We start from the raw sequence: 16,021 nt of genomic DNA, 5'->3' as shown, positions 1-16,021 counted from the left end.
TCCTTTTCGATGCATTTTAGTAAAAGTTATTGTTGACTACGCAGCCTAGAGCTCAAATATACTGGTGAATATATACAAGTAAAGATGCTGCATATTTTTCTGTAATAATTGTAATGCGTTACGAGTTTTTGCACCCTGTTCAATAAACAGATTTAAAAAAAAAAAAAAATGTACTGTAATATCATTTGCTACTATCTCTATTCTTATCAAATAATAAAATATTACAGTCCGTGCTCATCTAATGCCCAGTTTCTCTCCATATTATGCTCGGTAATATTATTGCTATCATTGTGGCAGATCACCTTTCTCTTCTCACATTACAAGTGGCAACATGCATGTGTTCTAGGTCAGTGGTTCCCAACCTTTTGACTTCTGTGGACCCCCATTTCATCAATACTGGAGCCCAGGGACCCCCACGGAATCATTATTGGAATCCGGGGACCCCCACTGAGTCATTACTGATAGTTGGAACCTAATATTATTACATTTTCTAAGCATTCGCGGACCCCCTGAGGAGGCATCGCGGACCCCCAGGGGTCCCCGGCCCACAGGCTTGGAACCACTGTTCTAGGTTCATCTACTACTGAACTGGTCTTTTGTGCTGACCCGGAATTATCCTGTTACATATGCCCTTAACATAGAAAAGGCCTTTAATAGGGTTAACTAGACTTAATAATAGGCAATTATAGTAAATAAACCATTACAGAACCTTTTATGCATTCTGTTGAAATTCTGTTTTGCAGCGTGAATCCTTTTATGGATTCACATGCTGTGCATTATTCTGCCATCTAGTGTTTGGGTCCGCAAAGTTGTGTTCTAGTTAGAACCCCCCCAGGGGGTCTTGGATCACCATTTGGTGCTCAGTCCGTCCTCTGTGTGACGTCAGACGACGCCCTGGAAGTTCACGTGCATAGCTTCCATCTTCAGATTGTTTTTGCTCTTTTTCCTCATTTTGTTCCTATTTTTCCCTTTTTAGGGGCGAGCGCTCCATCCCTCTTCTAATCTCTCTTTAGGGGGATTTTAACCACACCCGTGTTATATCAGTCACTTTCATTGGTTCGGGCTTGCCTTTTAAAATCGGCTTGTTTTCGCACTGCAACGGGTCTCGCATTATGTTGAGTTACAGCTATAGGCATTGTAAACTCCTAAATGGACTCATCTTGCCACATTAAATTTAAAAAAAAGAGCGCGAGCGCGCTGTGTAAAACACAGCGTGATTGTGCTGCGAAATAAAGAGAAAACTTAGTCCAGAAACCATATGGAAAACATGGAGCCTCGTATGTTTCCAGTAGTTTACCCAGTGCTCTTGAGGAGGGCTAAACACCAGAAAAGGTGTGCATGCCTTTCACAAATGAAAACAAGCGGTTTTTAAAAGGCAAGCCCCGAACCAATGAAAGTGACTGACATATTATGGGCGTGGTTAAAATCCCCCTAAAGAGATATTAGAAGAGGGACGGAGCACTTTGCGCTCGTCCCTGAAAAGGGAAAAGTAGGAGGAAAAAGAGTAAAAAACAATCTGAACATGGAAGCCATGCACGTGAACTTCCAGGGCACCGTCTGACTTGTCACAGAGGATGGACCGAGCACCAAATGGTGATCCAAGATCCCCCTGGGGGGGGTCTGACTAGAACACAACTTTCCGGACCCAGCCACTAGATGGTGGAATAATGCACAGCATGTGAATCCAGAAAGCTCTTCAAGCTGCAAAACTACTTCTATAGTTAAGAAACCATTTTGTTCTTGTTTGTCAGTAGCAGCATACATTAGTCAAAGTTTGACAACTACCTTTAGCCTTGAATGGTGCACACTATGGCTGGTATTCAGTGCAGTATACATTGAACCACTTACTTCCGAAAACAAGAGTGTCAAATTACTCCTTTTTACTCTAATGGGCGCCTCTTGCCAAATCATGTCATGTGCTGCTTATGTTGCCTTTATTGCTGGTGAATCCATAAAATGTGTTCAAACTGTGGACAATATAGCTTCCAAGTTTGGAAATGACTGTAGTCATTGCCTGAGCTACACTAAACGTTCAACGATCCAATCCACCTGCCTGGCTTTAAATGTGATAATATGCAAAAGGAAATTGTATATCTCGGCTGCACCCCATTCCAGTCCTAGTGTGGACGTTTAACGTTGAACCCACTGTAAACGTACCCTCATATGTCTAGCCTTTGGTTGATGCATAAATCCGAACAAGATGAAAATGCTTCAGTTTTACTTCATTGCTTTAGGGCCTCTGTTTGCTACATACAATTGTATTTTTTGAACAATCATTGTAACAAAGATTATCTGCAAGTTAGCTAAAAGGCTTTCACGGCTGCCATGATGAGATGGCAGTGGACTGGTTTATTTTATAAAGTTTCACCGTGCAGCCCTGAGCAGTTCATTGGTATAAAAAGTATATATTTTTTAGATTTTATGTTAGCTATTCAAGCATGAGATGCTGTGGAAGCTTTCTCAAGACATAGCCGGAAATGACACATTTAATAAATGCTATGTTGCATGTGTGTGACTGTGGTGCTCACCATTGAACGTCATGCATCTGTCATTACTGACTACTTACGTGAGACCTGGTCCTTAGTCTTTCAGTCTAGCCATAACTCATCATTTGAAAATCCAACTTTCTCAGCTCCATGTCTTTCAAACATATTTTAAATCCAAGCAGGCAAAGGCACATTCTGGGCCAGCGTAGTGCACCCCTATTAAAGCACCCCATTTACCATCAGCATAGTAGTTTTGTTCCCAAAGAAAGAGGGCACCCTTAATCACTCCTTAAGCATAATCGCTCCTTAAGCAGTTTGTTGAACAAATATGCAAACACTGTCCACCGCGTCTTTCAAAAAATGTGTTGCTTTCTCAGTGCTTCCCATAAGGTAACAGGTTCGATCATAATTTGACAGTCCAGTTGTCAGTAAAGTTTGAGTTACTTATATTGTAGTCCATAGAAGTTAACACTCCATCGAAACCTTAAAACCACAGCATAGTGCCTCCATCAATTACCACACGTGGCAGTGGATAGGTGCACTATGCCGTGACACTTGGGGTCTTGTGCCGTGACACTTGGGGTCTTGTGCCGTGACACTTGGGGTCTTGTGCCGTGACACTTGGGGTCTTGTGCCGTGACACTTGGGGTCTTGTGCCGTGACACTTGGGGTCTTGTGGGATGTTTCTGTCTGTTTTTTTAAAACAAAAAAAAGTACATGAATTTAATATGACCAGTGCCTGGTCACATTATTTAAAAAGTGCAACCTCTTATTTTTCTGATTGTAGTTTTACATTTTTTAAGCACATCATCTGCCCCAGGAGGCATTTTCCATTCCATTCTTCAATACCTTTAAATGGTTAAGTCCTTAACGTCCACTAACAAGGAGCTAGATTTTACAGGCCTTCCTAAATCGGGGATGTTTTTCCGAACTCTGCCTGTTTCAGCCCGGAGTGCCAAAGCTGAGCTTGGCGCATTTATGAAAAAGTTTTTCCCGCGCAGACTAGCATCAGAGGTGCAACCAAACGAGGTTTGGAGGCAGAGCGAAGAGTATTATCGAAGTGTCTTAGCATAGCTTTGAGAGACTGTTAACTTTATACCATGCAGAATCCTCAGTTGTTCGCGAAAGTGAAAAAACACGTGTGAAGCGATGAGTCATTTCAGGAGACCACTCTGGCATGCAGAGAAAAGGCATAAAAGAGAGAAGAAACCACGTCTACACAAGAAGCCAGTAAAAATAAGACGGGACTGCTGCAGAGGTCTGAGGCTGTTACTAGGACAGGCTTCTTTAATGAGCACCTCTTTAGCTGTCTGAAGCCCAGCACCTACTACTAATTAGACGTCTTTGCAAGTTTAACATTATTATATATATATATATATATATATATATATATATATATACACACACACCATATACACACACACCATATACACACACACATATATATATATATATATATATATATATATATATATATATATATATATATATATATATACACATATTTGAGAGGGAAATGTGTGTACCCTCAGAAATATTTTCGAACTGAGCTGATGCTGGAGAAAAGTTAAGTGTTTCCATCTATTTAAAGCTGAGTGATAAGTCATACATCAGTGTGGATACTTTTTACTAATACTATTAGCCAGGGGCATTACAGTTATGGTTATGTATTACCCATGTAGAGGCATTCCATACCCACCAAGCATTTGTTTACATTTCTGCTGGCCACCTTGCCCGATGCACCGAGGTGATCACTTCTGGTATTCCTGCCTCTGTCGATCACACATAGAAATTGTCTGTTGTGGTCACTATTGCAACTCTAATAATAGTAGGTTGAAAGGGTTGAAGACACCTCTGCTAGAATATTAACGAGACTGCATTGTGTGTGCTTCACTTTATAGACAGCTGCAGAAGTAGTGTTTCTGCCTCTTTCGTGGAAACCGGTTGCCTCCGGGTGTAGACGTGCTTTACTTTCAGGCCCTTCTGATGCCTAGCACCACATCCACCAATGTAGGCTGCTTACAAAGGCAGCCATTTTCCAAAGTGGGCTCAGTGCGTGTAACCCTGGCCTTGCCACTAAGCAAAATTAAAAACCCTATTTGGACACATTGTAAGTACCTTTATGAAATTTACTGATAAACTGGATGTATGCTTGCATGTAAACAATGATAATTCTGAACACACAAATACTACTTTTTTATGTACGTATCTCGTCTTATCTTGATGTTAAATTCAGCAATACGTGAAACACAATGGTTCAATTTCTAGCGGGTCTCACTCTGACTTTATTTGACATAATTTTTAGAGAGTAGGAGTTCTTTACCCACCTCAAATAAGGAACTACGTGAACATTGTTGCTTTCCCACTATACTGGCACCAGTAAATGTTTTTGGGGTTTAGTGTGCCCACGTGCAGGAGCATGTCACTCAAAACCCTTGTCAATTTCAATGAAGTTTAGCCCATTGCTGTGTGATGAGCGGAGATCCGGGTTGACAGTGTCGAGAGTGGGTTATGACAGCCTGTAAACCAATCTAATATTTGCAGCTAAGGTTGTGCGAGTGTGGCATCAGCGACTAATGATAGCTTAACTCTTTCAGATTTATTCCCCTGACCACACCAGCAGTAGCTTTCCATCAAACCCGTCGACGCCCGTGGGATCTCCGTCGCCTCTCACAGGTGAGACCTGAAGGTTTTCTTTTCCGTCTGACACTTTGAAGAGATGTGTTGTGCATAGGACCACCCTTCATTACAGCTGTAGTTATCAATAAATACTTGACGCTAGTTTTCAATATTGCACTTAAAGGCCATTCACCATTTACCACGTATCAAGGTTGTATGTGGGTAGAAATGTTAATGATACAACAACCTTACCCGGCGCGGCTGTGATTTGATCGGTAGGGTGGGCCTATTAGATGCAAAGGAAGAGCCTAACACTGCCCCTGGCTGTTTGTGTTCTGTACCGCATAATTTGCATAGTGTGTGCTGCATTAAATACCAACAATGTGTCCACAAGTATAATTATGTCTGAAATTAAATGTTCTGATATATTGCTCACCAACTGAAGTTGTGTTGGTGTGAAGATAAAAATAATTCTCATTTATGATTCTATGCATCTTAAAAGTTTATTCTTGGAATATACTCTAATTACGTTGAAAAGGGATCCCATAGAGTACTTGCCAAGCAGGAAGGCGCTATACTCAATTAAGAACAAGTACGCAGTAAGTTCTCCTCACTTTTGGTATTGGCTTAGAAAGCGTACATCTCGGGAGGGGGCTCTTGTGATGTGCAGTGGCTGTCTTCAGTAGTTCTGAGGATTTGAAGGCCTGCGTTCTCACTTTCTCCCTACACTGTCAGCGCAGTTCTTGGGTCACAACACCCGGTAATCCCACCCTTCAGTGATGCAAGGCGGCCTTTCCACGCTCCCACTAGCGACTGGAATCAGCCGGAGTGTAGTGTTACAAAGATCTTTGTTTGGGAATGCATGCCTACTAATGCAGTCGTTTCTGTCACCTGCATCACGTATGCCAGGGTGTTGAGAGTCTGCAAGAGGGGTTGTGGTGCAGAGATGAAGAACGGGGGCAGCTGCTCTGAGCTATTACTAGGCAGTGCAGCTTTCTCAGACACTGTGGCCTCAGCTGTCTTATAAAAGTTGAACAGCTGTTCGGCCCTTACACAGGGCCGTGAAAGATGCATTGACTTGAATCTGTTGTTTAACAGGAGGTGGGAATGCAGACTGGATGGGGTAGCAGTAAACCTAGCCAGAGTTTTGGGATTGTTTTGTTCACTTGGGATCATTGCTTTTACATTTGTTTATGGTATGTGATGAGCCTCCGCACTCCATCTAATCTTAAAAAGATGTCCTATCGAAAATGGTGAGCATATTTAACAGTTTTAGGCTGGTGTTTAGTAAATTTGGAATTTAGCGAGCTCTTCAAATTATATGCTCAGCGCATCATGTCTACTTTTGTAGTCATTAACCAGTAGTAATGAGTTGGCTTATTAATAGATATTTTCATATCAATCTGCAATTAGCGACCTAATGCCCTATACACACACAACCATTCATGCTGAATTGTGTAAAAGCTAATTTTCCTGGTTTGTTATTGCATTCGACAGTAGCAGAAATAAAAATACATTAAGAGCAGCAATATTTACAATCTAAAATGAGGCCCAAGCTTTGTATGTTAAAAATGTCCTCGATACCACGTGATCAAGACTAGGTTGCGCTAAATGACCATCAGTAGTGTAACATCTTCACTAAGTAATAAAAAAAACTTATTACGGTATTTCTTTGTTAATTACGGTTTGTATCAAAACGCATCTCGTACCCATTCCCAGGCACTTGGTTACACCCTTGAAGACTATCCATGATTATTGCACCCAATTTTATAAACCTGTTTATTGACTTTTCAGTGTGTGAGAAATAGATTTCGATTCTGCAGAGATGCCATGAGATCACCTATACAAACAGTACCACGCTTTACACAGTGGTAGTATATGTAGGACACATTGTATGTGGTAGGAGGCCTGCAGGTATTTTTGACAGTGAACCATGGAAAGGTTCCGAGATTTTCCAGCGCTTCTGCAGCCGTTTCTTCTCTTAAATAGGATCTTCGATGCCTGAACGTGTGCTCGTTCCTTAGTTACTCCAAGGAGAGCCTTGAGGCTGATCTGCACAGTGCCATCTATGTTAGATCACTCGGGGACACTGAGTTTGAAGGAGCTACGGAAGCAGTGTGTATTCTGCTCGTGCTGATTGTCTATTCGCGGGGAGCATATTGTATGTGATTGTCCTCTGTGGTTTGTTGGCACTACGGTGGCTCCAGAAGTTATTGAACAAAATGATTTTGGGGAGTGGAAGCAGATGAATAGTTGTCCATATTTCGAGTTGGAGGGTGTCCCGTTTGAGGGCTGCCTTTTGTTATGGGGTTTCCTTTCTTGCTTCAAGGGACTCAGTAGCAGGGATTAACTCTTACTAATATGTCAAACTAGCCGCCTTTGATCATGTCTGCCCCCAGCCAGTAGGGGAACCTTTCTGCACGTGCTGGTGCACACGACAGAGGTGCTTGAATTAACTGTGCAGCAAATGCAGATCCTTCGTGTGGAGGGTGGAGGTATTTCATTTGTCTGCTGGTAATCTGGTTGCCTCCATGTAGCACCTTTGAATGGGGAGGGCATGACCGTGTTTCCACACTACAGGGAGTGCAGAATTATTAGGCAAGTTGTATTTTTGAGGATTAATTTTATTATTGAACAACAACCATGTTCTCAATGAACCCAAAAAACACATTAATATCAAAGCTGAATATTTTTGGAAGTAGTTTTTAGTTTGTTTTTAGTTTTAGCTATGTTAGGGGGATATCTGTGTGTGCAGGTGACTATTACTGTGCATAATTATTAGGCAACTTAACAAAAAACAAATATATACCCATTTCAATTATTTATTATTACCAGTGAAACCAATATAACATCTCAACATTCACAAATATACATTTCTGACATTCAAAAACAAAACAAAAACAAACCTTTGACCAATATAGCCACCTTTCTTTGCAAGGACACTCAAAAGCCTGCCATCCATGGATTCTGTCAGTGTTTTGATCTGTTCACCGTCAACATTGCGTGCAGCAGCAACCACAGCCTCCCAGACAATGTTCAGAGAGGTGTACTGTTTTCCCTCCTTGTAAATCTCACATTTGATGATGGACCACAGGTTCTCAATGGGGTTCAGATCAGGTGAACAAGGAGGCCATGTCATTAGATTTCCTTCTTGTATACCCTTTCTTGCCAGCCACGCTGTGGAGTACTTGGACGCGTGTGATGGAGCATTGTCCTACATGAAAATCATGTTTTTCTTGAAGGATGCAGACTTCTTCCTGTACCACTGCTTGAAGAAGGTGTCTTCCAGGAACTGGAAGTAGGACTGGGAGTTGAGCTTGACTCCATCCTCAACCCGAAAAGGCCCCACAAGCTCATCTTTGATGATACCAGCCCAAACCAGTACTCCACCTCCACCTTGCTGGCGTCTGAGTCGGACTGGAGCTCTCTGCCCTTTACCAATCCAGCCACGGGCCCATCCATCTGGCCCATCAAGACTCACTCTCATTTCATCAGTCCATAAAACCTTAGAAAAATCAGTCTTGAGATATTTCTTGGCCCAGTCTTGACGTTTCAGCTTGTGTGTCTTGTTCAGTGGTGGTCGTCTTTCAGCCTTTCTTACCTTGGCCATGTCTCTGAGTATTGCACACCTTGTGCTTTTGGGCACTCCAGTGATGTTGCAGCTCTGAAATATGGCCAAACTGGTGGCAAGTGGCATCGTGGCAGCTGCACGCTTGACTTTTCTCAGTTCATGGGCAGTTATTTTGCGCCTTGGTTTTTCCACACGCTTCTTGCGACCCTGTTGACTATTTTGAATGAAACGCTTGATTGTTCGATGATCACGCTTCAGAAGCTTTGCAATTTTAAGAGTGCTGCATCCCTCTGCAAGATATCTCACTATTTTTGACTTTTCTGAGCCTGTCAAGTCCTTCTTTTGACCCATTTTGCCAAAGGAAAGGAAGTTGCCTAATAGTTATGCACACCTGATATAGGGTGTTGATGTCATTAGACCACACCCCTTCTCATTACAGAGATGCACATCACCTAATATGCTTAATTGGTAGTAGGCTTTCGAGCCTATACAGCTTGGAGTAAGACAACATGCATAAAGAGGATGATGTGGTCAAAATACTCATTTGCCTAATAATTCTGCACTCCCTGTAGACAGGAGCAACTGTACGGCATGGAAGGAGCAGAATGTTTTCGTGAATTTGGGACAGAGATCTGCCATTGTTTATTTGATATTTTGTGATCATGTTTTTAATATAAATCCTAGCTCTCATTTCGTAAACTAGATTTAGAGTGTGGTGGGAATGAAAGCACACAAAAAGCGCACTTGGACGCATCAAAAAATGTACTTGATTTAAATATAAACCTCATCTTATGGTTTAAGGGGTATATGGTCCTACACCTGCAGGGACAGGCATAGCTATCCATCAGCACAGTGTATATCTTCATCCTGTTTCCAAAAGCTGCAGTTGCAGGGGCTGCTCTGCCGCAGGAGAGCACTTCATGGTCACGTTTGTTAGTCACCCAGACTAGTTGAAATTGGAGTTGGAAGTAAAGCTAGGCAGACATTTGCAAAAATGACTTTAAATGCAATGTGTCTAACTACACTTGCATCGACCAACGTTTTAAGGGTATTGGTGTGCTACTGTTCATTCAAGGGCGTTTGTCCACATGCCACTCACGGGCTATGGACACGTGGGCCTAGCATGTAGCAAGAAAACTTCCCAGCCCCTCAGAGGCGTTGATCTGGCATGACTGATTCCACCCCAGTTGGCCTTCCATAAGGACAGTACGTCAGTTTTTGTAATGATGGCCCAGACCTATACAGTAGAATGCATTGAAGGTCTTATATAGTACTATTTATTGTGCACAGGGATTAGTGATGCTGATAAAAAATACATTTTAACTTCCGTATTTGTGCGTGGGGAACAAAGTTATACTGAGACACATTTTAGCATCCACATGGTGAATGGGGACAATTGTGATTCTAATCATTTAAATATCCAACTGAATAGGACAACCTGTTGCTTTATCCTTTGTTTCCTTGAGCTGCGTGGGTTTGGGAGTAAACATCAAAGCATGGCTCACTGGGAGAAGTGCGAATTGCTACAAAGGCAAGGGACAGCATCTAGAGATGTGGCTCAGCCTTAAAAGTTGTGCTGCAAGTGCAGAATTTTTTTAATCAAGAGTATCTCAAAGTGACGATTGTCCAAAAAGCTTGCAAATCGTTTTTTGTTAATATCAATTCAGATATCAGTTTCCTACTTTTCAGGTAGATGTGTATTACAGATTAGCATGGCTTTTCTTCAAACATTGCCACCAAATGTTTTACCAAAGCATATGTGAATTGGTATTAACCCTAGGTGCCATGTTATGAACCTCCATGAAAACCTCCCTCCAAAAATATCTCATGTGAAGGTTCATCTGCGGTTCAATCATAAATTATAGTCTGTGAGCAAGAATTCCAAAACTCGAGGTTTTACGACAAATACCCATGTTTACTTTTGTGTATTAATGCAGTGAAAAAGTGACCAAGCAGACTGTCACCAATTGTAACATATTCGGAAGGGACTCTGTCATCATTGTGTTTTTTTTCATTTTTGGTGAAATTATTTTAAGTACTCTGATTTTGAGGATTTCATTAATCTGTATAACTGGGGGAGCATAAGAAGTCACATGACCTCATTGTGCCCCTGAATCACTGATTTGCTGTTGCAAGCTGAGCAGTGTCTTAATGAACCAATTTGTGTGCACACCTTAAAGTTCCTGCTGTTTCGTTGCATAAACAAAACTAGCATGTAAATCGAAATTCTTAGAACAGAGCTAGCATAAAGGACTAAGACACAGGGTGCAGCACCTATGGGTGAAAAGTAGCCTCATTTGCTTTCTGTGCAAATAATTAAACACTTTTAAAAAGTAGTTGAACTTTTAAATATTAGAGGACTTATTTCAATGTTGAAAGAATTTACAGATTGTCAAACAAGATATTTAGACAGGCCTTACGTTTAATGGATATCAACGGTTTTGTTCTTCCTTAGGGATGTATTTACAGTTTCTCACATTCACTGGTAAAATGTATATTTTTGACCTGGTGTATAAGGAACACCTTTGCACCTAACCCATGATCAGTGCTTTCGGTGCAGATCATTTTACTGTAAAAGTTTTAGCAAACATTCTTTGTCAATTTCTTGGAATTTCTACTTCAAAGTACTAAACGAAGTTAATGCATTCACACCTCTTTGGGTAACAGTGAACAGCCTCGAAGACTTTAATATGAACAGCTGAAGATTAAATCTCGGTTTGATACCATTTACAACTACTGTTCTCGGAAGAGACCTGCCCATCCTCGAGTTAACAAGGAAAATACCTAATGTTATGAAATGTGATTGTAACCTGGAAATTGTGCCACACCGTGGGGATTTGGAAGCCCCTGTCGGCCCACAATGATTTCGGGTTACCTGGATTTTCCCAGTAAACCATGTAGGTCAAGTATAAAAGCTTGCTTAAACCTGCCTGGAAATCTGCTGTTTAATCATTATTTCTCTGGCTATACTATTTGCATATATAGCGTCTGCCTCTACACTCAGATCATGTCTCTTCACCTCAATTCATTCCTCCCCCTCATAATGGCTGAAATGGAGTTGAAATAGGAGAAAGGGTTTGTGTTTTAATGTGATTAAGTCAGTTCTGTGGTGTTCATTTACCACTTTAGGTTGGTAATTTGATACATCTGTGGTTACCTACTCATTTCTAAAGTCAAGTGTATGTGTTTTAACAAATCATTACTTTTGTGTGTGTGTTAGGCACAGAAGAGGAACATGCTCCATTCAAGGAACGGCTCAGTTTACGCATTATCTTTTGAGTTGTAAGAGACGTAGATAAATAACACTTGGAAAAATGTTAATGCAGTTGTGGAATGTGCATCTTTACCAGTGGCACCTGAAGGCCAGTGAGAATTGCAGGGCATGTTTGAACAGGGGGCCATTACATGGAATAGATTTTAATTATCCATACTACTTACATAGTTAATTCCCAAATTAAAGCAATTTATGTATTATCTTTGGGAAGCTAACTAAAATAAATCACTTATAGATCATTCTAGTGTCATCCCTCAGAGCATGGTAGGCTGCCTCGTTGGGAGTTTGTAGTGACCAGGAAAAGTACATGGCTCGAGTTCTTTGGTGAGCCTTCTTTTGTTGCTGTGGTCTGCGGGTACCTATTAAAACAACCAATCAGAATGGCCTGATTAGTTTACATCACCAAAAACTTCCATGGAGAGAATATGAAAGCCTTTGTCCAGGTTTTTAAAGTTGATTGGTGGAAATTGTTTTGGGGCTTTGGGGTTGAAACTCGTATGCTCTGCAGTATTTTTTCAAGAACATTAAAATAATTGGGATCTCTGAAAACCCCATATTTCAGGTCAATTCTGAGACCTCAGTTTGGCATTAATAGTGGAACTGGCCTCTTACCTAAAGCTTTGAGGACTAAAAATATACGCCACCTGATTTTTGGAGAAGCCAAATGGACATCACATTTTAATGACTTGCATGTCAAATGTAAGTTGACTGCTTTGATAAGATATTGACGCTGGCTAATAGAGGCATTTGTGTACCTCGTATTTCTTTCAGTCTTGCAGATGTTGCCTATTTGTTACAGTCTAGGCCTCTATTCTTAATTAAAATATCATGTTTGTTACGTGCTGTAGTCTCATTCCAGTCACTGTATAAGGAATGTTTTGTTAAAATAAAATTTGAAAAAACTGAAATAAATGTGGCGTAATAAATGTATATTCGTAACACAGCACTTTTATGCTGATCTTTACATGTAGTCTAAAAACCCGAATGAAAAAGGACAGCCTCTTTGAATATTTGGCTTGACCACTACAAAAATACTTTTTCGAATCTGTGCTTTTATCTGACAGTTAGTAGTTCTGGGCACAACATTTTGTTTAGCATTGCTAACATGTAGGCCTGACAGTTTTAATTTGCTGACAGTATCCACCAGTATACTTGTAGGATATTTCTCTAGCATATTTAGCTGCTTTTAGATGAGCTTCATCTTGATCAAATTAAGAGCAGTCCCAAAAAAATTCAGGACCTTTCATCTCTATGGTCCGTGTACATTATTTTATTTTAATATCTCTTCCTAGCTCCACCCAGAGAGAACCAAAGTTTAGGGGTTCGCCGCAAAGCCCGTTTTTACCGAGTCGGTGGTTATCCTGACAATGTTGCATGGGTCTGGCCCCCTCCAACTTACATTGGTCACACCCACCTCAAAGGGGAGTAATAGTCATGCGCCTATAATTTGTTAATGACTTAACTTTATAGTTGTTAATGCTGTCAGCAGTGCTAAAAGACTGCAGGTGTCCATTTTTAACCGCAAGGAAGCTTATAGAGTTAAGAACTTGCTGCGAGTATCTGAGGGACCTCATTTTACAACTTTGAATCCTGACAGGGACTCGTCAGCATTTCATCATTCTGCGGTCCATCAATTGAGAACTTTTAAAACGGGTAAAAGCAGCGCCTGTTATATAGTCATGTGAAATGGCAACTGCGGTATCTAGCACAGTATAGAAAAAAACGCATGCTGCTGAAAGGGCCCTCCGCATACAACACACACAACGCACACTTGAGCACATATTTGTTTCCATACGTATTCACACATTTCTTGCCACTGCAGAATTCTGTGTGGGATCCTAACCTGCATTCAGCATCATTCATAAAGTCGACATTCAGCTTACTTCCGCATTGGAATACTTTGCTCTCTGGCAACGTTTCTGGCCAGAACGTAGCCCAAATTGCGCGCCTGCCACCTGTTGTTCATTTTTCTCACCTGCCTGTCTGTCTTCCTGATCTCACTCGGATCTTCCTGAAGTGTTATAATGTTCTAATGATTAACCCAACCACTCTCAACAGGTGCAAGCCAGTGGCCGAGAGCAGCAGGACAGACCCCTTCGTCGCCAAACTATGAAAATTCCCTTCACTCCCTGGTAATATTTTTAGAAACTCTTTTTAGCTAATAGTTTCAGTGGGCAGATTTGTGTGCAAGTCGAGCATGTCATTGCAGAAACCCGTAGGATAGTTTTACCAGTGAATGATTTGCTAACAAATGTTTTGGCTTGATTGAACAATACTAAACATGTCGGGTGTGTCTGGCCATCTGTTCGGTGGCACTGGGCATCGATTCCACAGACAGCTGGTAGGAAGGGCCTGGTATGGCTTCTGCCAGCCTTCCACAAGCCAGGGACTCCTTTTCATCTGCCAGCTCACCTTTGTTTTTCGAAGGAGGTGGCGTAAAAGCATTCCACTTTTGCATTGTTTTAAAATAAGAGAGCAACAGCATCCGTAATGGCCACTAATGTTTTTATTTGGGTGGATGGCATTTACCTAAAATTAAACCTATTTATAGATACCTCGTCCAAAAAGGGATTTAAGACATTTAGGTAATGCTATAACTCACCGCGTGTTGGTTGCAATCCGACAGTATAGGACTTGTGTATGTGTTTTAATGTTGCTTGTGTAGTGCAGTGCGTTTATAATGTTTAATGCCAGCATTGCAACAGCGCGGTCCAGCTCTCTTTGGTCTGTGAACTAACACTGACTGCTGATGTGCATGATGCCTCCTCTCGTTTGGAATCCATCTTAACCTGTGCTTTGCTTCCTGTTCTGTCTTGCCTTTGCCAGAAAAATCGAGTTGAGCAGCAACTTCACGAGCATTTGCAAGATGCAATGTCCTTCTTAAAGGATGTCTGTGAGGTAGTATTTTTTTTTTTTTTAGATGGTGCCATTTTACGTCTTAAGTTGATACAATTTAAAATTATTTTTTTTAATGATTTTCTTGCGCTCTGTTTCACCGTTCCAATTTTAATAGGGTGGGGTATTTACATTGTGTTAACTTAACATTATCTTTAAACATATTCATTAATGTGCGCAAAACATCTAAAGTCATTTTCATTTTTTATATTGCATCTGAAATAATTTCCCCTTTTTACCCACCCAGTTACATTGCCACTTTAACAATCAGAGAATCAGTTGTAGAATTATAATTCACTGTCCAGCACATAGGGGTATATGACTGCTGCGTGCGAGGATTTTGCCCGCTTGCGTTTGTAGCAGATAGAAGTCCCTGCCCTCCCACTGCTCCGCTGTTTGTGGAGCGAGCAGTTTTTCAATGCATTGTAATCAAAGCATTGCTCGCACATTTCTGAAATGGAGTGTGGCCAGAAACCACAGGCAGAGCCAGCCGCAGATGGATTAAAAAAAGGAACAGAAGCAAAAATATGATTCAGCCACATTTTATACCCACAATCTGAAATGCGAACACCCATATCACCGTATTTAGCATGTCCACCGATGCTCTGAAACGTGCAGTGGATAACTTACATTTCAATTTCAACCCAACTCTGATGATAATGGGTTTCTTGAATTCAAAGATGGACTTGCACTTGCATTATTAGAAGGTGTTAGCAGTAGTTAGTCCTACATTAGCAATAAAGATAACAGATATATTTAGTCGTATTTAATAAATGAGATAGAATTGTGAAATAGCCTAATATTTTCAGATAGCGCAGTCAGAAGAAACAATTGAAGAATGGACCATTTGATTTGATAGGGGCAGCTGCAGTCAAGCATCCTTCACACACATGCACGTCTCAGACTTTGCATTGGCTGTCGCTCTGTGAACACGTTGCTTTGCAAGTTCTAACTAACCAACAGCATTGCAAGAATAAAGGTGTGTTAATATTGCAGTAGTTGTGCTTCATCCCGTCACCCAGGCCTCTCGTATCCCTGTCGTTCAGCCAGTTCCTCATCTTTGCATCTTTCCTCCTTCCTCGTTTGAACTTCATGCTCACACCTTCATCGAACTTTGTAATGCTGCTTACCATTTAGTATGTTAGCTAAGAAGGTACCAAATGTTTATGTGACCAG

General features: G+C 41.1%; 1 protein-coding gene across 10 annotated transcripts in view; it reads left to right on the top strand.

Annotated features, from left to right (window-relative positions):
• TCF12 (transcription factor 12) overlaps positions 1-16,021 on the top strand; it is a 641,728-nt gene that overhangs the window by 572,610 nt on the left and 53,097 nt on the right. For 5 of the 10 annotated variants that reach the window (XM_069222409.1, XM_069222403.1, XM_069222407.1 and 2 more), the window contains 3 exons: positions 5,084-5,162; positions 14,009-14,082; positions 14,777-14,848. In XM_069222409.1, the coding sequence (XP_069078510.1) occupies positions 5,084-5,162; positions 14,009-14,082; positions 14,777-14,848 (225 nt within the window). The remainder of the gene's footprint in view (positions 1-5,083; positions 5,163-14,008; positions 14,083-14,776; positions 14,849-16,021) is intronic. The other 5 variants (XM_069222408.1, XM_069222410.1, XM_069222411.1 and 2 more) reach the window with 1 other exon arrangement.

Source organism: Pleurodeles waltl, chromosome 3_1 (genome assembly GCF_031143425.1).
Source record: "Pleurodeles waltl isolate 20211129_DDA chromosome 3_1, aPleWal1.hap1.20221129, whole genome shotgun sequence".
In the NCBI taxonomy this organism is placed as follows: domain Eukaryota; kingdom Metazoa; phylum Chordata; class Amphibia; order Caudata; family Salamandridae; genus Pleurodeles; species Pleurodeles waltl.
The sequence above is the reverse complement of the archived record's forward strand: the minus strand, read 5'-3'. Positions and strand labels throughout refer to the sequence as shown.